The 22,028-nt window shown below is 35.1% G+C and overlaps 2 protein-coding genes across 2 annotated transcripts; both read left to right on the top strand.

Annotated features, from left to right (window-relative positions):
• The first annotated feature begins 3,676 nt into the window (after nucleotides 1–3,676).
• On the top strand, nucleotides 3,677–7,655 carry LOC114465220 (interferon gamma 1-like). The gene is made up of 5 exons (XM_028450082.1): nucleotides 3,677–3,715; nucleotides 3,829–3,987; nucleotides 5,571–5,645; nucleotides 6,524–6,781; nucleotides 7,563–7,655. Exons 1-5 carry the CDS (start codon nucleotides 3,677–3,679, stop codon nucleotides 7,653–7,655), a joined length of 624 nt encoding a protein of 207 aa, XP_028305883.1.
• Nucleotides 7,656–10,507: 2,852 nt separating this feature from the next.
• On the top strand, nucleotides 10,508–17,246 carry LOC114465584 (interferon gamma-like). The gene is made up of 4 exons (XM_028450684.1): nucleotides 10,508–10,733; nucleotides 12,143–12,208; nucleotides 15,414–15,671; nucleotides 16,984–17,246. The coding sequence occupies exons 1-4, from the start codon at nucleotides 10,608–10,610 to the stop codon at nucleotides 17,122–17,124; spliced, it is 591 nt and encodes a 196-aa protein (XP_028306485.1). The 5' UTR covers nucleotides 10,508–10,607; the 3' UTR covers nucleotides 17,125–17,246.
• The last annotated feature ends 4,782 nt before the right edge of the window (nucleotides 17,247–22,028 follow it).

Here is a 22,028-nt window from a genome sequence, read left to right as displayed (position 1 = left end):
ATACTCAAACTTAGTCTGAGTAATATGTAAGTTAGTAGGACATTTAAAACACAGCCTATATCTTTAATACAGGAAAGAACAAAGAATTTGTGCATTATTTGTTTTGTCATTTTGCGTATTTTACTGTAATGTATGTTTTTTTTCTTTGGAGTAATTTGTGTATTTTGGAGTTATTGGAGTAATTTTATGTTTTTGTTAGATTTATTCTCTACGTTTACTTTGGGGGAGTGGGGTGTGGGGGGGGGGGGGGGGGGGGGGGGATCCACCAGCATTTGATCGAGGGCCACATGTTGGATTAATACCAAGACTGATCAGTATATATCAATATATAAACAGTTAATAGATTTGATCTGAGAGTGAAAGATGAATTTGGAGAATTTCCCTCTGAGTGATAAAAACCATTGAGTTTGTCCAATCATTACGAGTCTGTAGGAAGACACGCCCTCAGAAGGAGGATGTGGTGTGTGTGTGTGGGTTGGAAACACACACAGTCTCAGGTGAAGGCTTCAAGGAAGCTACTGCTTCACGATGGAGGTGACCGCAGGATTCCTGTGAATTACCTCGAAAGACGACATCTGACGTGACGAAGCAATGAAACATTAAAACAGACACTGGCAACGGGTGGCACACACAATAAATACACAACAGGACATGAAATAGACCCAAATGAACAGCAAATATACACAAAAAAATGACAAAAATACATAAAATGACAGGAAATAGACCCAAATTAACAGCAAAAATACACACGAAAATGACAAATACATAAATGACTGCAAAATTACACAAAACATGACAAAAATACACAAATTAACAGCAAAACACACAAAAAAATTACAAAAGTACACAAAAAACAGAAAATAGACCTAAATTAACAGCATAAATACACAAAAAAAGACAAAAATAAACAAAATGACAGGAAAAAGACACAAATTAACAGCAAAAATACACAATTAAAAAAGAATAAAAAATACATAGAATGACAAGAAAAATGCTCAAAATATTGAGATTTGTATACTTGTGTACACTGGGTTATACTGGTTTTACTGGTATTCCTAAAACGACACTAATGAAGTAATCTTAATGACGTACGTGATGAAAGTGACAGAACGTTGTAGTTGTATTTTCTAATTTCAGGCTTTTAGTGATTCATGGTGAAGTTGATAAACAGCAACCAGCAACGGTCAGAGTCACACTCTCGCTCTGTCTGGTTTCTGGTTTTGGAATATCCGTCGAAAAAAGGAACAAATTAGTTAAGGTTAACGAAACTAAAGGAATGATGTCATCCCAGGAGGTTTTGAGGTTAGAACGGAAACCATGAGCTCAGCTACGCTAACTGACGTAGCTTTAGCTGCCGCTTTGAATGGTTTTTATTGGCCAGCGTTAAAAAGAAACCGGATAGAAAGAGACAAATGAACCCTTTGAATAACTTAGTGAGAGTGTTTCTGTTGGTTTTACACCAATGTGTAACAATACGCTGATGACGCCATGGTCTATATTTAGACTTGGGTGGTTTTATTATATTTTATTATAATCTCTTTCTATTTTATAAAATGTTCTCAAAATCTGTAAATGAAAATATTTTGTAAACACTAGCATCATATAATGGTCCACCCACCAACCCAACCAGTGCCTCCAGTCCACCCAGTCCAACCCTGCAGTGATTAACTTTTTCTTTTATCTTAATTTATGGTTGTCAAAGGTAGATGAAATAAAACTTTGACATTGTTTGTATCTCTAAGGTGTGCTTGTTCAGCTTTATTTATTTTTCAGTACTGCCAATTTTTTAATGTAAAATATGATTATTATTTTTTTAAATTGCTCTTATTCTTAATTTTGGCCGTTGCTTGTTTCTAACTAGAGCTATAGAAACTACACTTCACCAGAAATATTATTTATACAGTTAATCATAATCAATTTATTTTAGTATAGCGTCATAGCATATTTCCCTGTGCGATTGTTTGTTTATGCTCCACGTTTTTATAGAAAATAAAAACAAAATCAACATTTTTCTGAAAGGGTTTGATTCATTTTGTATTTTTGAAATATTTTAATTTGTGAAATTTAAATAATATAGTATTAATTATTTATTCAGTCATCAGTCCAGTTGTGAAATGCTGTTTTTGGATGAACGTGGTTTTGTCGTCCCCACAAAGTTTTTTAGCAGATGTTATATCTTTGAGGGGTTATGATTCAGAATCCGGATGACGTCGGCTTGGCATCATTTGGCATTTTTTGTAATATGCAAATTAAGGTGGCCATTACTCAAAATTAGTTTTATGGTAATAACTTGCTTATTTGGCAAGATGTAAAAAAAATGTTTGTTTCTACTCCCAGGTTTTCAGGGTCTCTGCTTCTGATTAAGCCATGCCTCACAATATTTGGCTATTTGCATATGAAATTGTATGTTTATTTCCAGTTACTTTCTGCTTTGATGTTTGAGTTCTTTAAAGTTTCAGGTTTTTAGAAATCACTACAGGCATTTAAATATCCAATATATTTACATTTTTCATTAAAAAAAAGGAAAGTACAATCAATTCAAAACCGAGTATAGATAGTTTTAGCAATCAGTCAGTATCAGTATATGACAATATGACTCCTAATTAACATAATTATGTATATGCAAATGACTTGGGTTGGTCTAACCAGAATCAGACAACATTAAAAACCGAGGGGTTGACGCAGAATGTGTTTTGTCAAGAAAGCAAGTTGTGGTCATAAATATGAATTTTGGTAACGCCCACCCTAATTTCCATCAAAATCAGAGACCCTTAAAACCTAGGGGTAGACACAAAAATGTCTCTTGTATCTTGCCAAATAAGCAAGTTATGACCAAACATCAAAATTTCAGTAATGACCACATTAATTTGCATATTACACCAAATGCCCAAGGGTGCTAAGCCAACATCATCTGGAATCTGAATCAGGTAAAGTAAGGTAACTTGATTTATCATTTCACTTTCATCCTGTCCAAGAAACATAAAAAGACAATCACATATAACATGGGAGGACAGGGTGTCTTAGATTCTAGGCTCCAAAAGTGGGGTACTAGTACCCCCAGGGGTACGTGAATTGTCATGGGGTGTACATGAATGAAAATGACAAACACTGACATAATTGGAAACTAGAATATAAATGCAGTTAATGTTAATGTTAGATTAATGCTAATGCTAATGCTAATGCTAATGCTAATGCTAATGCTAGGTTAATGCACCTCTCAAAGATATGAAATCCACCAAAAAATCTTTGTGGGGACACAAAAATTACATTGAGTGCAATACTGCAGGACTATCTCCTGCTTGTTATTAACTCACATTTTTATATTTAATTATTTGCACTCACTCAAGATGCACTAACTTTGTTTAGCTTTTAATTTTACAGTTTTTAAAATTAGAATATTACAAAATGTTGGCTTTTTCTTGATTTTGCTGGTTTGTTGTAAGTGGTGCTTATAATTTGAGCGGTGCTGCATCGGGTTGTGCATGCCAGATGTTTCCAGATCGTGCTCTTTGCTGATGAAGTTGCAGATGAATGTTGTGCACATCGGAGTCTGCAGAGACTTCCTGAGGCTCAGTGAAGCTTAGTGAGACTCACTGAGGTTAGCGGCTCAGGAGGATTTCTGAGGAACTGCTCCTGCTGCAGTGAAACCACTCTGACCAGGGGAGTCTCCTTGTAGATGGAAACCTGCGTGGCCTTTAGCGGCAACGCAGTGACTGTTAGAGGAAAACTCTTTGTTGTAAATGAGAAGCACCACAGACCACAGAGATGCTCGACCACAGCCAGTCACAGCGAGAGAAGAGGCTGCACGGCTATAAAAACACCTGAGAGGCAGCGCCACAGCATCGACGCCTTCACCTCCCAACATCAGACATGTTCTCCTCACTCTGTCTACTGGTCCTACTGGGAGCCGTCCTGGTGTCTGCAGCACCCAAGCAGTTCATCACAGAGAATCTGAAGAGCTCACAGAACCTGATCGCAGACGAACTGGTGAGTCCATCCCTGTGGAGTTCCTCATGGCGTTGCTTCAGGCCCATTGCAAGTTTAACAAATGCATTTTACTTTAATCACTTATAAACATGCAAAGAGGAAACAGGAGAAGAACCCAAAGATAACAAAGCATTTATGACCTTTTTTTAACATCGGATCCAGAGTCTTAAGTATAAAACTCTTTAGATTTGGTGTAAACATTGGGTGTACAGTATAATAGGAGGGTCATAATTCATTTTAGCAACAATTCGATTTAACAGTTGTTGCCGATTCAATTCAAGGACGATATTAGTACATTTAGAACGATACGATCAAAAACGAATCAGTAACTACTTTTTCTTAAATCATAAATAATATTGTGTACAGTATGAGTGAAATAAATTCCTGATACTGGACATTACAGGTGAGCTTTCATAGATTCCTGTTGTTTCTTGTAAGTGAATTGTCTATAAATTAATGATGAACATAAACAAGTAAACAACATTTAATGGCAAATGTATTCACATTTTATTTGAACAAAGTCCAAATAAAAGTTTAAATCTTCAGTTAACGTTAACTTGGCTCTAATGCTAACGAGCTAACGCTACATGTTGGTGGACTGTGGACACAGTGAACCACAGCTTTAGAATATTTATAAAGACAATGTGTTTCACACACTGAACCTAAAGGTTGATTATTGATCAAATTCTTCTTCGCCGGCTTCTTTGTTTTGTTTGTTTTTTACTGCCACGTGACATCACACCCACTAACGTTTTTAATATTGAAAGAGCTTTTAAAACACCTCCATATAAAGTCTGCTGTGATTAAATCCATTGCTTTATTACATCATTACAAATTGTGAGCACTCAATATAATGGATGAATCTTCAACTATAAAAGTTAACGTTTTTAATCGTAGCGATACCCATTTTTGATTTTAACAATGGTTGTCCGATACTGAGAATTTAGCTACTATTGGTTTCAATAAGTATGACAATCAATTGGATAAATTTACTTATTTGTTGTGTATAATCCGCTTATTGTTGATGGGATTTCTGTCCTTCACTACAAACTAATTATCAGATTGTCTCCAAATAATTCATTTCTCTCTACATGGCATTCCTCAGGGCTCCGCTTCAGGTCTGCTGGTGTTTGCCTTTAAAAATGTACCATAAAATAACAAATTCTAACTTTAATTATGAAACAAACATCTTAATGGAAAACAAAGAATCCAAGCTGATAGAAAACATATTCAAGTTTTTTAAAGTCGATCCTTGTGGCGTTCCTCAGGGCGCTTGTTTAAAAACGTAATATACTTGTAAGAGGGAACAAAGGATTGAATCCGATGCGACAAACACATTTTAGCTGTTTGACCTTTGATCATTGAGCAAGGTTTTGTTTATTGTTTATTTTTGTCACATAAAGATAAAAATTGAAGTCACTTGTAATATTTTGATGTGATTTGACTCCATTTCTCTACTGTGGTGTCCTAAAAGAAGAACTGAAAGGTTTGGTTGACCTCGACTGAACATGAAAGCTGGTATTCAGGGTTTGTGTTATTCATGCTAAGGCTAATGCCAACATGTTCTCATTTGTCTGTTTCAGGGCTTAAAGAAACCAGAGGTCGGCAGCAGTCCGCTGTTCAGCAGCATCATAAAGAGTTTCAACACCACCTGCCAGGTAAACAAACGTTAGCCTTTGAGCTGCTAAGCTAACCAGTCACACAACAAGCTAACCCATGCTAATCAACTGAAAAAGTTAATTACATAAATAAATAAGTAGTTATATCAAAGTAAAAAGAGAAAATATAACTTTTAAGAATAAATGAAAGCTGTTTAAATTTCAAAGAAATAATGTTAAAAAAGAAAAGAAAAGGAAAACAAGAGAAACAAATCTTGAAAAATTAAAAATCATTAAAAAGAAAAAGAAAAAAAAAGTTTTTAAAAAAGGGACAAAAGGAAAAGGAACTCGAAAAAAAAAGTGAAAAGTTTGAAAACGGAAAACCAAGCATTAAACTAATTAGTCACCCAACAGGCTAATCCATGCTAATCAACTGAAAAAGGTTTAAGATCAATAATAATAATAATAATAACAACATTAATGATAATAATAGAGTATAATAAAACGTCTGTTTCTCTACAAAACAAATATTCAGAAATAATTTTGTACATAAAATAATTAGATAAGAACATTTAAATTCTTTATTATTTAAAATGTATTTCGTTTTATTTAGATATTGGATATATTATTATTTTGCACGGATTAAGTTTTATGTGGAATTCATCACGTGTAGTCTTAACGTGTAAATTCTTCTGACATATATCTTGTGATCTAATGTTATGTTGGGGGGAGGGGCCTGTGAATATATACATATTGGTTAATATTGGAAATTTAGTGTTGGACAATATCGTATATCGGTAAAAACATCATATTAAACATTAGTGATGGAAAACTGGCGACTTTACCCTCGTCAGGTTATCGCTAACGCTGCATCGTTAGTTTCTATAGTTTCCCGTCCTCCCTGGTCTGACCCTGCTGTCGTGTCCTCTCTATTGTAGACCAGTGAAGACCTAGAGCTGATCAATGCCACCATGGACGTCTACGCCCGCATCTTCTCCAGTGTTCTGCACCAGAACCAGAGCCATCACCACCTGCAGGGGGCACCATCGCTGCTGTCGCACGTTTCAGACGCCCAGAGGTCCAACGTGGTGTCCGAGCTAACGTCCCTGCAACAGGTCATGGAGAACCTGCGTAGTCGCCTCCACCAGCGGGACGTGGAGAAGAAGGAGCTGCTCGCCAAGATCAGCAGAATACAGGTAACAAACAAACAAACAAACAAACAAAAACTACATACAGGTTAAAAAAATAAAGAAAAACTAAGTAAACAAACAAAACAAAACAAAACAGAATCCTGGTCAAAAAGACAAAAAGGTGAGAACTTTGCACCTAAATCAGTCCAAACACTACAGTTACTCTAACTTTATCTTCCCGTGGAGCGTATTTCAACCAGAGCTAGAATTGAGGGTCTGTATTTAGAAATGAGCACATGATCAATCACTGATCGATCACCGATCAATCGCTGATCATTCGACTCCACTGGCTCCCAACTGCTCCCCCTAGTGGGAGAGGCTCAAAGTGCAGTGAAGGTGATCAATAGATTAATAACTAATGACCAATATCACAAAGCCAGAGATTGAGAACTTTTATCACAGGGGGCGGAGCCACAAACACATGCCTGTATCTGATCTGAGGGTCACATGATCAACATTCATGTCATCACTTAGAATAATGACCAATCAGAGCATTAACAGGAAACGACAGAAGTGTGTGTGTGTGTGTCTCTTTGTTTTCCTGTTTTAGTCACTTTGTGTGTGTTTATAGTTATTTTGGGTCTTTTTTTTTTTTGTCATTTTTGTGTGTTTATTGCTATTTTGTATAATTTTCAGTTATGTGTTTTTAGTCATTTTTAATTATTTTGTGTGTTTTTGATTATTCTGTGTCTTTTTTAGTCATGTTTTGAGCGTTCTTAGTAATGTTTGTGTTATTTTAACACATGGACAGCAGGGGGCGCTGTGACAATACCTCTTTCTGCTGCAGGTGGACGATCCGATGATCCAGAAAAAAGCTCTGGCGGAAATTAACGAAGTTTACCAACTGGCCTCCATGGTTTACACCCGGAGTCATCACTGATTGGCTGTGGGAACATGGCTCCGCCTCTTCCATTAGAAACAATAGAAATAATCGTTATTATTACGAGCTCTAAACTGAGCCCGGGTTTATTTATTCGTCCTAACTTAACGTGCCTTATTTATGGCTTTATTTATGCCTATTTATTGTTCATGAAATAAAAACTGATGTCAGCATTAAAAAGTTATTTTGTCTTTCTTTCTTTTCAAAAGAAAATAGTTTTAAAACTGAACATTAGAAGTTATTTATATTTAGGCAGTCAAAGACAATTGTGCACAATCAAATCTATTTTTTATTTTATTTGAATTATGTTTTTTCAATGTCGTGCTAAAGTTTGGACCTAAAATGTCCCAAAAAATCCTCACAATCAGCATCTTGTGACACTTCATCGTCACTCAGTCGGGAGTGAAAGAGAAAGCAGTAAAAAGTGTAAAAAGGGAAGGTAATTCATTCTAAGCCTGGTTTCTGTGATGTCATCGAAGTCCCCGGCTCTGCACCAATCACACGGAGGGATTTCCCACCTCAAGGTGTATCAAAAACATTAGCGATTGCTTCATGTTCTGAACTCAGTCCACATTATTTACTGCTTAGGTTTAAAAAAAGAAAAAAAAGAAAAGATGTTAATTTAATTTGGACAAAAAATGTTTTTATTATTATTATTTGAAGTAATGTATAATTTTTGAGGAAATGTTGTAGTTAAATTAAAGTACAAAGCAAAAACTACAGCTTTTATTTCAGGAGTAAATTAAAGTGGTTTAAATAAAAAATGAAATAGTGCTAAAAGAAAAAAGAAAAACAAATCTTGAAAAATTATAAAAAATAAAGAGGTAAAAAGGAAAACTTCTTTTTAGAAAAGGAAACAAAAGAAATTCCAAATGACAAAGTGAAGAATAAAAAAGGAAGATGAATAAAGTTTGGAGAGGGAAAACTAAACGTTGAAACTCTCTTCATCCCACGCTTCCTTGAGCCATGACTCAGCAGAAACTGAGACAAACACGATGACCACTTCCTGTGCCCCTAAAAACATGAAAATCCCACCCAACAGATAAAGTGTGTCGCTATGGCAACGATTAAACCTTTATTTAACCAGGAAAGTCTCGTTGACATTAAGAATCTCTTTTTTTCTCCACATTTTTCCTCGTTTTCCAACGACTTATTCTTGCCTGAAGCTTAGTTCGACATCGTGTTTTATCGTTTGCCACCAGCATCCTTTAAATTACAGTTTAATCCACAGCCAGGTTCACTTTAAACTACAGCCTCAACTGCTTGTAATTTGACACCAGCTTCATTTGTGTTACCTTTTTTTTAAAGAGCAGATTTTATGTTTTTTAAATTTTTTTAAATATCAAGTATTTAAAAGAGGCAGTGGCTATTCGTAATATACCGACGTTCTATCCGTACGCATATGGTCAGTTTAGGTGACGTGATTAAGACTAACCCTAAACTTAAACCGAACCCTAAAAATTGTTGCGATATAGGGTCATAACATAAACATAAACCTAAACCTAAGATGCTACGTACTTGTACTTCAGTAACCATGCCAACACAGAGGGTTTAAACTTAAAATACTTACAGAAACCAGTGTTAGTTTGACACCAACTTCCTCTTTTCATGTTTTTTTGCAAGATTATCTTCCTTTATGGCTGGATTTCATGTTTTTTCATAATAAAACGAGTAATATATATATATATATATATATATATATATATATATATATACTATATATCATCTAGTGCTGGTAATTTGACACCAGCCTCATTTTAATACATTTTAATTCTATTGTTATCTTTTTTTCCTGATTTGATTTTGTATATATTTTTACCTTATTCTGAAAAATTGTCTTATTTTTTTCTTTTTTTAAAATTACAGTGAAGTAAAACAGCAAAAAATGATCAAACTAATGGCATCAAATACCTGTAATTTAACACCAGCCTCATAAATGTGATTATTTTATCAATAGAATGCTTATAAAACAATCTAAAATGATGAAAACTACAGTGTCTTCTGCGGGTTAATTTGATTGCAGCATTTTTAATCATTGCTCTTCAGATTAGTTTAATTTTCTTTTGTGCTTTTCTAAAATTTTACGTTTTTTTCTATAAAATTGGCAAAACATGTTTTTTCAGCTTCTATCTTCTTATTTGAGTCCAATTCATGATTTATCATCATAAAAGTAACCCTAAAATTGTGTAATATTATCAGATATTCAGCGTTCAGTGCTGGTAATTTGACACCAGCCTCCTTTGGTTCCCATATCTTGCAAAATGTTTTCTTTTTTTAGAAGGTTGCAAAGATTGTTTGGGTTTATTGGCTTTTTTTCCCAATGAAAATGTTGTAAAATAGTCTAAATTGAGAAATTTTACAGCGTCTACAGCTTTCTGATAAAAATGTAGTAAACTAGTCTAAATATATCACTTTTGCAGTATCTGCAGCTGGTAATTTGACACCAGCCTCATTTTCTGACCTTTCCTTGTGAGACTTTTTTTTTTTTTTTGCATTTGAGCAGATTTGTTGTTTTGCTTGAAATAGAAACTCTTGCAGCAGAAACACAGATTCCCAGTTCCTGAAATCAAACTTCTTGCAGTGACGTTTGTGTGTTGCTGGGTTTTCCCGAAGCTGCAAAAATTGCTGCAGGATCTTTTTGATGTTTTCCCTGATTCTGACCAGTGATGATTCTCACACATCAGGTGACATCATGGGATTCAGTTTTTCTGACATTTGTGAGTGAGCCCCCCCCCCTTCTTTTCTGTGAAGTTTGGTGATTTAAAGGAAATTACACAACCACACATTCACACCTCGGTCCTCGCTGCGTCTCGCTCTCTGTCACTCGCTCAGTTTCTGCTCTCAGCCTCAAATAAAAGCGTTGACAGAGTGGAGAACTTCAGCAGTCGTAGTGGAACTCATCCTCACCATCATCAGGAGGAAGAAGACGGTGTATCAGAGCAGAGCTGAACGATGGCAGCATGGAGGCTGACGCTGAGTGTGTGTGTGTGTGTGAGTCTGTGTGTGAGTGAAGTCAGAGGAGGCTCGTACGTCTCTGCAAAGATGAACCAGACCATCCACAGCCTGCTGAGGCGCTATGTGAGCACACACACACACACACACACACACACACACACACACACACACACACACACACACACACACACACCTGTATACATAGGGACGGGACAAAGTGTCGATAATCGTCTTCCTTCCACGTGTTACGATCATCGATATATTTTAGTTTCATTGCATTTTGTTTGTCTTTAAGTTGACGTGATGTGGTGACAACTGTGTATTTCACATCAAAACTTTATGAGAGATAAATATAAAGCATGTGTTACGTCTAAGGGAGGGGGTGATATGAGGGTAGGGGAGTTAGGGAGGACAGGACACTTTATTTTATTAGATCAAACTTAGATGAACTGTCTTCCGTTCACGTGTGATATGATTGATACATTTTTGTTACGTTTCATTTTGTTTGCCTTTAAATTGACGCTACAGGTGGTGCAGTTATTTCGTGACAACTGCATATTTTTGTCCTGCAAAATTTGTTTCACAAAACTTCTGATTAAATGAGATCTGAGCGTCTCACAAACTTCTGTGACCTTTGACCTTTGATTCTTTCTCTACTGTTTTGTCATGTGTTTTAGATTTCATGCCTTATTTTCTTGTTTCATTGCAGTTTTTGTTGGATTACAGATGCTAATTAGCATTGTTGCTATAATTCGGTATATTTTTAGAACTCTGGTACTGTTAGGTTTCATAATTGAAGAAGAATCACATCTAAACTTAATTAGAGATAAATATACTGCAGTGTTACATCTAAGGGAGGGGGGAAATATGAGGGTAGGGGAGTTAGGGAGGACAGGGCATTTTTCTTCAGCATTTCAGTTTGAGAAAGTCAGTTTTATACAGTTGAAAAATATTGAGTTGAAAAAGTCACACTCGGAGTAAGTATATAAGTAAGTCTAAGTGAGAGTCAAATGAATGCATGATTATTTTTACAAACATTTTATAAAAGTGTGGGATTTTCTACCTTATCATCCCGTTAAGTGATCATGTGTGTTTCAAAGTAGAGTACACAATGTACGACAGTGTCCCTGAACGCACCGTAACCACTGCGTTTGACATTTATTTTTGACCATTTCTTCCCTCAAATCAAACGATGCATTCAAGGACTTTCAAAATTTGGAACCTAAACTCACCTTTTACAACCATTTTTTTTTTTGCCAATGTATTACATAAATATCAACGATGCATTCAAGAACCCAACTGTGAAGAACATTTTATGCATATTGTGATGGTGCATTCAAGAACAAATGGAAAAATCTGTTGGAAGGATATTCTCCTAAAATATCTTTTTAGTCTTTATATCACATTTTACACACAATATTTTTAACAATACTTGCTTTATAATCATAAACATTAAAAAAAATAATATTTTTATATAAACAAAATCTAACAAATCTAAAATCTTTGTGGGGTTTTTTTTTTTTTTTTTTCAGAAGACTCAGGAGGTGTTTAACGGGAAGCCGGTGTTTCCTCGTCCTTTCATGACGGGAAAAACTGAGGTAAGGACAAAAACTAACTAACAAACAGACTGCGTAACACTTATTCACGCTATATGATGCCATTTTTTAAAAACACAGCAAAACCTTTCTGATAAATTGTCCTGAGCTTTTTTTCATATTGAAAACACACGATTTGTGGCTTGTTATTGAACGCCAGCATCATTTTGATTTGAACTTACAGCTCGGATTCATTCAAACTACAGCCTTTTACTAGATGTTTCTTTAAAAAAAGGTTTGTAAAAGTGTGAATGCTTTAAACTCTAAACAGTGCTCTGGTAATTTGACACCAGCATCATTATCTGCTGCATTTAGTCCCCATTTTAATTCTTCAGGGTTTCGTTTGATTGGAAAAATGTTTTTCAGTGTTTAAGGATTTCTTGAATGTTGCAATTTTTGAGTTTTTTGTTCATGAAAATACACAATGGATTGCTCGTAATTTGACACCAGCATAATTTCCACGGGGCTGATTTTTTTTTCACCTTTATCCCATTAAATACACCAACGTATTTCTCTTAAATGACCAAAGAAAATGTGAAAATGTTGATTATTCATGCGTTTGTAATTGGACACCAGTCTCATTTTGTATAATATCCATTTTGCTAAAATGTGCGTTTGAATGTAGATAGATGAAAAATAAATTAATTAATGAAACTCTACAGTGTTTCTGTGTGCATTAGGCTTCCATTGTGTACACGCTTTGTTCTTATGATATACAGTGTGGCAAAAAAGTATTTAGTCAGCCACCAATTGTGCAAGTTCTCCCACTTAAAAATATGAGACAGGCCTGTCATTTTCATCATAGGTATACGTCAACTATGATGACTATAGATTTCATCGTTTATCAGAACCGTTCCTTTATTTCCGTTTGAGGTTTGCGTGGGCTCTTAATGCAAACATTTGCAAACATTTCTGCACATTTTGAGTTAAACTTTCACTTCTCACCTCCGATGATGTGACGAGTCATCGAGTGGATGCAGATAAAGGACTGCTGAGTTGGCACTTTTTCCCAGTTTTGCTTTTAAAGAATATGAATATTCAACTTTATTTGTTTGCTTGAACTTGGACGACTATGACTAAAATCAAACAAAGTTTAAAAAAGAAAAAAAGATAGAATATCAAAGACTTTCAAATTAAATGTTTGCTCCTTAGTTGGTGACGTTTTTCATTTTGTTGCTGAATATTTTTCTCATAGATTTTGTCAAAAATACTTTTTCCACCGTCCAAGAGCAAACAAAGGCCAGGCGACTAAAAATGTGACTAAAATGATTTTACTGTGTGAATTTTAGTCAATACCAATATACAGTTTACAGCAGACGTGGGCAACTGGTGGCCCGGGGGCCAGAAGTGACCCCTAGTCTACTGCTGTTTAGTCCCCAAAGGAAATGCACAGAATTTCAGAATAAAACTACAAAAATATACAGAAAAATACACAAAATGGGTTACCTAACACTAACACAGAAATGACTCACAAAAACACAAAACAACAAAAACACACAAAACCTTTGTTCTTTCCAGAGTTAATGCTCAGATTAAAAAAACAATAGTCAAAGTCACTTTTTTAAATTTCTTTGGAGGTTTTAGTCGATTTAACTTAATCTAAAACACTTCTGAATACTAAACCAAGACCAAATCTCAACAATTTCCTTCAAATGACTTTAGCTAATGCTAAATGAAGGTGTTTGTTTGTTGAAGCTAACACTGCTTTGCTTTGTATTCTGTTAGCCTACTGAAGAATCTAATGAAAATGTTGAACAAAATCACATTTTTGGTCAAATCTTGTCCTCCAGATCTTTGGAAATCTTCTTGTTTGAACATTTTTCAAAGTAAAAGACTGAGATTTATTGAGCTTTTAAAAGGCAAACTGGAGTATTTTAGTCGTTGATCGCAGAACTTGCCACTGTTGGGTTTTCCCACGTGGGTTTTTTTTTTCTTCCCCACCTGCAAATGTGTGAGTCGTCATTTGTTCCGCTGCAGTGAGTGTTTGAGTTTTTTTTTTTTTGATTCACCAAAGTTCCAACATATTTTTATGCTAATTTTCACCTTCTTTTAATGAAAGGTTGAATCTTTTTTTAGAGACTCTTGAAGGGGAACCTCCTTCATTGTGTCTCCTTCTCATAGCTGCTCCTTCTGATCTAAAGCTGGCACACAGTTCATCAGTTAATGAGCTCCTTCCTTCAGCCAACACTGCTCTGTTACTAACCACAGCCTTGTTTCCACCGTGTGAAAAGTCAGAACTGAAGCTTAATATTGAACTTCACAACAGCAACTGTTTCTGAGCTGTAAAATCACATAAGATTAGTCTAGACCAGTGGTTCTCAACCTTTCCAGCCCACGACCCCCAAAATAAAGGTACTGCATTTATTTATTCATCTGAAAAATATCCTCTGTTATCCAGGACGTTTATTATTATTCGGGCCATAGTTTATAGTCATCTTAAAGATGTAAATCCTTGTTTTAATCAGATATAAAAATGGGTTCAAAGTGACCAAAATGGTGGAAAAGGTGGTGAAATTGGATTTTAAAAACCACAGCAATGGGTTAAAAGTTTATTTTAGAGAGCATAAAAATGGACGGAAAAAGTGAAAAAAGGGTTCAAAGTGTCAATATTAGAACAATTAGTTTAAACTGACAAATAATGGGCATGACAAATTGTGAATGTGGTTAGAAATATGGTGGAAAGAGGTTAAAAGTGACAATAATGGGTCAATATACGTTACATTAGGTGGAAAAGTGGTGGAAAGGTTTATAAATGCTGAACATGTGTGGAAAGTAGAAAAAATGTGCAGAAAAGTCATTCAAATGTGACGTAGAAGTGTCAGAAATGGGAGAAATGTAGTAAAAATGCATTAAAAGGAGAAAAATGGTAAAAAGAAGCAAAAACAGGCTCAAATTGTTCTAAAACAAATTCTTCGTTTCTTGAAGGCATTTGAAGACCCTCTCTGGTGTCTCGCGACCCCAAATGGGGTCCTGACCCAAAGGTTGAGAATCCCTGGTATAGACTTCATAGGATACGAAAAGACTTGATAAAAAACTACCAACGACTTGAAGTGAAGCTAAATAAGATTAGAGTAGAATAGGCACAACTATAGACAGAATAAGAAGATATAAGATAAGATTAGTTAAGATTAGAATAGACTAAGTTAAGACAAAACTAGAAGATAACATTGAACGATCCCAAAGTAGTAACTTTATTTTGCTTTGGCAGACTAAGATGGTGTTAATGGGCGGAGTTCTGCAGACCTACGACACACTCATTGGTCGCATGTTGGACCGACTGCCCACGTCCAGTCCTGATGTGCAACAGTCAGAGTCCGCCGTCGCATCCGATGCCGTCGCATTGGGGTCGAGCTCCATGAGAAACGAGCTGACCTACATCAGGGGGAAAATCCAAGAGCTGAAGAACATTCACTTTAAGGAGCAGGAGAAGCTTCTACAGAGACTCCAGGACCTGGGTCAGATCCAGGTGAGACTGGGACCATCATCTGAGTTTAGGTCATAATATGTAATGTATGTTCATGATGAATCAGGTTTCTGATGGAGGGACGAGGACTTTAAAAAGATGGTGTTTGTGGAGAAAAGTCGTTAAAGTTAGTTGGTCAAAAACAACGACCTTTGATACCAAAGTTTGTTCCTGAACCGAAAACACAAGTCTGTTCATTCCCATCCTGGGACAAAAATATTTTCTAATCCTAGCTTATCTTATTTTAGTCTTTTGTCATCTTATCTTGGCTTCCTTTATCCATCCTTGCCTTATCTTATGTCATCCAACCTTCCGTTAGCTTATCTATTCTAGTCCTGTTTCTTATCTTGCCCTTTTTGTCTTGATTAGTATTGTCTCATTTTTACTGGAAGTAGCTTAGAGGCGGGGCTTTAATACTCGCTCAGATCTCATCCACTTCATAACTTGATCCAGACCAGATCTTCTCACGTTTTCTAGTCTCATAGACTCATCTTACTCTATTTTGTTTTGTCTTATGTTATCTTATCGTAGCAGATTTGTTTAGTCTTGTCTAGTCTTCTCTTGGTCAAACTTGTCACATCGTCTTGTCTTATCTAGTCTTGTCTAGTCTCATTTGATCTTCTATCTTTATTCATTTACTCTTGTCTTGTCTCGTCTTGTGTTATCTAATCACAGCAGATTTGTTTAGTTTTGTCTTGTCTTGTCTTGGCCAGACTTCTCTCATCTCTTCTCGTCTTATCTAGTCTGGTCTAGACTTGTTCTAATCACTTTATGTCATCTCATCTAGTTTTATCTTGTCCTGTTCTGTTTATTCTAGTCCATCCTTACCTAGTCTTACCTAAGCTATTATTATTATTCTAATTGTAACAGTTTTGTTTAGTCTTGTCTAGTCTCATATTGGTTAGACTTGTCTAATCTCTTCTCATCTTATCTAGTCTTGTCTAGTCTCATTTGCTCTTCTATCTTATTTCATAAAGTCCTTTCTTCTTATCTTATTATCTAATTGTAGCAATTATGTTTCGTCTTACCTTGTCTAGTCTCATCTTGGCTAGGCTAGTCTCATCTCTTCTCATCTTATCTAGTCTTATTCTATCTCATATGGTCTTGTCTAGTCTCATTTGATCTCTTATCTCATTAGTTAGTCCAGCTTTACTTATTTAGTCAAGTCTTGGTTGCTCTATATGAAAAAATAGCCGATACAATGATTAAACATGGCACGTCCGCCTGTTCTGATTGGTTAATATTCAAATACAGTTAAGAAAACATTTTTTAAAACCTAAAGTGATTTTTGTTTGATTTGGTGCGTGTGTCTCAGATGGATAATCAAGTGATTCAGCACAAAGCTCTGTGGGAGCTGCTTCCTCTCTACGAGGAGGCCAGTGAGCTCTCCAACAGCGTGATGATGAGGAGGAGACGACGAAGACAAACCAAAGGCCTGAAGCTTCCGTATCCCTGAAACATCAACGTCATCAAAACCACCACAACACCCAAAAAAGTTTAGTTTGATCACTAAATTTTAAATTGATATCAAAACTTTTTTAAAGAAAGCTGAAAGAGTTAACCAGTACTTATCTATTTTCCAACGGTTCTATGTTTCATAATGTTTTTATATTTCTGTAAAAAGTCATTAATTTCTTAAAATACTTTAGATTTCTCTAAATAAGCAATCTATATATTTTTTTAAGCAGTGAGACAATTTTAAAAACTTTTATGAACATTTTGAAAGCAGTAACTTTTACGTATTCCTATATTTTTAAAACATGTTTAATATTAATGAATAGACAAGCAAATTTTGTACTTTTGTAATATAAAATTATTTTCTTAAAACTTTTTCAGAGTGTATTTAAAAAGCTGTGAAACATTTTAAAATGTTGTATTTTTACCTGGTGAGGCTTGAAATTAAAACTTTATTTAGGCACAAAATGTTTATTTTTACAAATATGATTGAATTGCATTGAAATATCTGTGTATTTTATTCTTTTATGTTGAATTATTTTGACATTTAAAAATCCGATGCTGATGTGATGTAGGTCGTATTTGATTGGATGCCACACATTTGGAGGAGTTCTGATTGGTTGAGAGAAGTGGAAATGCCATTTCAGTGTTTAATTCTTGGCTTTTACTTTGAAAGGTTGGATTTTGATGTGTTTTTTTGAGCTAACGGAAAGATGAAACTAACTGAAACTAAACTTCTCAGGGATGTTTGTGTTTGACTGACATGTTGTACTTTTCTATTTATTTCTATTATTTAAAGTCTTTATTTAACTGAGAACTGTTGACTATTTATTCTGTATTTATTGATTGGCTCGTAAAACCCAATAAAACTGAATTTTTTTACAGCGTTTTTTGATTTCTGGGAATCTTTTGTCTTTGTTTGTATTTCTGTGCCCTTTTTGTTTTTGTCATTATGGGGTTTTTTATTCTTTAGTGTTTTATTGTTGACCTTTTGTGATGTTTGATGGTCTTCTTAGTAGTTTTGTGGATTTTTTGTTATCTTGATGTGAATTTTTAATGTTGTTTTGTGTGTTTTATTGGTCAATTCTAGTACTTGTTTTTTCTTTTTTGTCTGGTGTCAATTTGGGTGTTTGTGAAGTTTTTTGTGTATTTTGTTGTGTGTCATTGTTGAGGCAGATAGGGTGTTTTATGGTATATGTATTATAATATATTATAATATATATTATAATATATATTATAATTATGTAATATAATAAGTTACCATTTATATTAAAATGGATTTTTGTGCTCATGGAAACTAGTGGGTGACATAATATTTCATTGTTCATTGCTCATGATGCATATTTTAGTGTTGTCAGTGTTTTTTTCCGTTCGTCTGGTTTCTATCACAGCGTTTTCTCTCTCTGCTGACTCACACTGAAACAACATCTTCAACATCTGCTTGCTGTCTGGAAGACCTTCATTCGTCCTTCAAAATGATCTATTTGTGTCCTTTAGTGCAGTGGTTCTCAACCTTTAAAGGTCCCATAGAGCGGGGACCCCCACTGTAGCTGAAGGTGGTTGAACACAGACATGAACACTGAAGAACAGTCATGTGGAGACAGGACCATCTATAAGGGGGAATAAAGGGGAGAGCTAAGTGCCCAAAAATGGTGGAAAAGGTGGCGAAATGGGATTTTAATGTGATTGGTTAAAGTTGCACATTAGAGTGGACAAAAATTAATCAAAAAAGTGGTCAAAAGTGTCAATAATAGAAAAAATAATTTAAACTGGCAAATAATGGGCGTGACAAATTGTGAATGTGGATAAATTGCCAAAAATAATCATGAAATATAGCCGCAAGCGCCGATAAACGGCCCTCGCCTCTGCCGCGCTGCCTTCACTGTACCATCTTCAATGTGCTGCCTCAAGTTCATACAAAGACATAATATAACAGTTAATTTTATATTATCAATGCATTGTTATTGATTTGTTTAGACAGAAATGTACTATTGAGATATAAACTTAGACATATTTATGATTTTTGTTGTTGTACTAACACATCTAAGAACAGTAGTAGTAGTAGTAATAATAGTAGCAGCAGTGATAATAGCAGTAGTAGTAGTAGTAGTAATAGTAGGAGTAGTAGTAGTAATAGTAGTAGCAGTGATAATAGCAGCAGTAGTAGCAGTAGTAGTAGTTGTAGGAGTAGTAGTAGTAATAGTAGCAGCAGTGATAATAGCAGTAGTAGTAGTAGTAGTAATAGTAGGAGTAGTAGTAGTAATAGTAGTAGCAGTGATAATAGCAGTAGTAGTAGTAGTAGTAGTAGTAGTTGTTGTAGGAGTAGTAGTAGTAATAGTAGTAGCAGTGATAATAGCAGTAGTAGTAGTAGTAGTAGTAGTAGTTGTTGTAGGAGTAGTAGTAGTAATAGTAGTAGCAGTGATAATAGCAGTAGTAGTAGTAGTAGTAGTAGTAGTTGTTGTAGTAGTAGTAGTAGTAATAGTAGTAGCAGTGATAATAGCAGTAGTAGTAGTAGTAGTAGTAGTAGTAGTAGTAGTAGTAGTTGTTGTAGTAGTAGTAGTAATAGTAGTAGCTGTGATAATAGTAGTAGTAGTAGTAGTAGTAGTAGTTGTTGTAGTAGTAGTAGTAGTAATAGTAGTAGCAGTGATAATAGCAGTAGTAGTAGTAGAGGGCGACCGTGGCTCATGTGGTAGTGGGTCGTTTCTCCCAGTGGTCGACTAGCGCCTTGCATGGCAGTCCTGTCCCACTGGTGTGTGAATGTGAGAGTGATTGGGTGAATGAGCTGATTTTGAGACTGTTTCAGTGTGGGGATAAAGCTCTATATAAATCAAGTCCATTTACCATTTACCATTAGTAGTTATAGTAGTAGTAGTAGTAGTAGTAGTAATAGTAGTAGCAGTGATAATAGCAGTAGTAGTAGTATTAGTAGTAATAGTAGTAGTAGTAGTAGTAATAGTAGTAGCAGTGATAATAGCAGTAGTAGTAGTATTAGTAGTAATAGTAGTAGTAGTAGTAGTAATAGTAGTAGCAGTGATAATAGCAGTAGTAGTAGTAGTAGTAGTAATAGTAGTAGTAGTAGTAGTAGTAGTAATTGTAGTAGCAGTGATAATAGCAGTAGTAGTAGTAGTAGTAGTAGTAGAAGTAATAGTAGTAGTAATAGTAGCGGTGGTAGTAATAGTAGTAGCAGTAATAATAGCAGTAGTAGTAGTAGTAGCAGTAGAAGTAGTAGTAGTAGTAGTAATAGTAGTAGTATTAATAGTAGTAATAGTAGTAGTAGTTGTAGTAGTAGTAGTAATAATAGTAATAGTAATAGTAGTAGTAGAAGTAATAGTAGTAGTAGTAGTAGTAATAGTAGTAGTAGTAATAGTAGTAGCAGTGATTATAGTAGTAGTAGTAGTAGTAGTAGTAATTGTAGTAGCAGTGATAATAGTAGTAGTAGTAGTAGTAGTAGTAGTAGTAATAGTAGTAGTAGTAATAGTAGTAGCAGTGATTATAGTAGTAGTAGTAGTAGTAGTAGTAGTAGTAGCAGTAATAATAGCAGTAGTAGTAGTAGTAGTAGTAGTAGTAGTAGTAGTAGTAGTAGTAGAAGTAGTAGTAGTAGTAGTAGTAGTAGTAGTAGAAGTAGTAGTAGTAGTAGTAGTAGTAGTAGTAGTAGTAGTAGTAGTAGTAGTAGTAGTAGTAGAAGTAATAGTAGCAGTAATAGTAGCAGTGGTAGTAATAGTAGTAGCAGTAATAATAGCAGTAGTAGTAGTAGTAGTAGTAGTAGTAGTAGTAGTAGTAGTAGTAGTAGTAGAAGTAGTAGTAGTAGTAGTAGTAGTAGTAGTAGTAGTAGAAATAGTAGTAGTAGTAGTAGTAGTAGTAGTAGTAGTAGTAGTAGTAGTAGTAGTAGTAATAGTAGTAGTAGTAGTAGTAGTAGTAATAGTAGTAGTAGTAGTAGTAGTAGTAGTAGTAGTGGTAGTAGTAGAAGTAGTAGTAGTAGTAGTAGTAGTAGTAGTAGTAGTAGTAGTAATAATAGTAGTAGTAGTAGTAGTAATAGTAGTAGTAGTAGTAGTAGTAGTAGTAGTAGTAGTAGTAGTAGTAGTAGTAGTAGTAGTAGAAGTAGTAGTAGTAGTAATAGTAGTAGTAGTAGTAGTAGTAATAATAGTAGTAGTAGTAGTAGTAGTAGTAGTAGTAGTAGTAGTAGTATTAGTAGTAGTAGTAGAAGTAGTAGTAGTAGTAGTAGTAATAGTAGTAGTAGTAGTAGTAGTAATAATAGTAGTAGTAGTAGTAGTAAGGCAAGGCAAGGTAAGGCAAATTTATTTGTATAGCGCATTTCATACTCATGGCAACTCAATGTGCTTTACATGATAAAACATTCAATTGTTTAAAATCAGTAAAATCAATTAAAATCATCAGTAAAATCAATTAAAACCATCAGTAAAATCATCATGACATCATCAACATGACCATAAATCTCTCTCAATCATATACAGTAGAGAAAAAAAGTGCCTTTAACTTTGATTTTAAAATGTTCACATTAGATGCTGATTTCAGCTCTGCTACAGTTTGTTTCACTTCTTTGCAGCATAACAACTAAAAGCAGCATCACCATGGTTACTGTGAACTCTGGGCTCCACTATCTGACCTGTGTCCATAGATCTGAGAGACCTGCTGGGTTCATACCTGACTAACATCTCACTGATGTATTCTGGACCAAACCCATTCACACATTTATAACCAGCAGCAGAACTTTACAGTCTCCTCTGAGGCTGACTGGGAGCCAGTGTAAAGACTTTAAAACTGGACTAATGTGTTCTGACCTCTTTGTTCTGGTTCAGACCTGAGCTGCAGCGTTCTGAACCAGCTGTAGATGTTTGATGAAGACCATTACAATAGTCCAGTCTGCTGGAGATAAAAGCATGGACC

The sequence above is a fragment of the Gouania willdenowi genome, chromosome 6, assembly GCF_900634775.1.
Source record: "Gouania willdenowi chromosome 6, fGouWil2.1, whole genome shotgun sequence".
Classification (NCBI taxonomy): domain Eukaryota; kingdom Metazoa; phylum Chordata; class Actinopteri; order Blenniiformes; family Gobiesocidae; genus Gouania; species Gouania willdenowi.
Note: the sequence above shows the minus strand (reverse complement) of the source record. Positions and strands in the feature narration are given on the sequence as shown.

Coding starts and splice junctions, on each gene's coding strand:
- LOC114465220 (XM_028450082.1), top strand. CDS start 3,677: ATGGAAACCTGCGTGGCCTTTAGCGGCAACGCAGTGACT. Junction 5,646..6,523: donor GTTTCAACACCACCTGCCAG/GTAAACAAACGT, acceptor TCTCTATTGTAG/ACCAGTGAAGACCTAGAGCT. Junction 6,782..7,562: donor CCAAGATCAGCAGAATACAG/GTAACAAACAAA, acceptor TTTCTGCTGCAG/GTGGACGATCCGATGATCCA.
- LOC114465584 (XM_028450684.1), top strand. CDS start 10,608: ATGGCAGCATGGAGGCTGACGCTGAGTGTGTGTGTGTGTGTGAGTCTG. Junction 10,734..12,142: donor ACAGCCTGCTGAGGCGCTAT/GTGAGCACACAC, acceptor TTTTTTTTTCAG/AAGACTCAGGAGGTGTTTAA. Junction 12,209..15,413: donor TCATGACGGGAAAAACTGAG/GTAAGGACAAAA, acceptor TTGCTTTGGCAG/ACTAAGATGGTGTTAATGGG.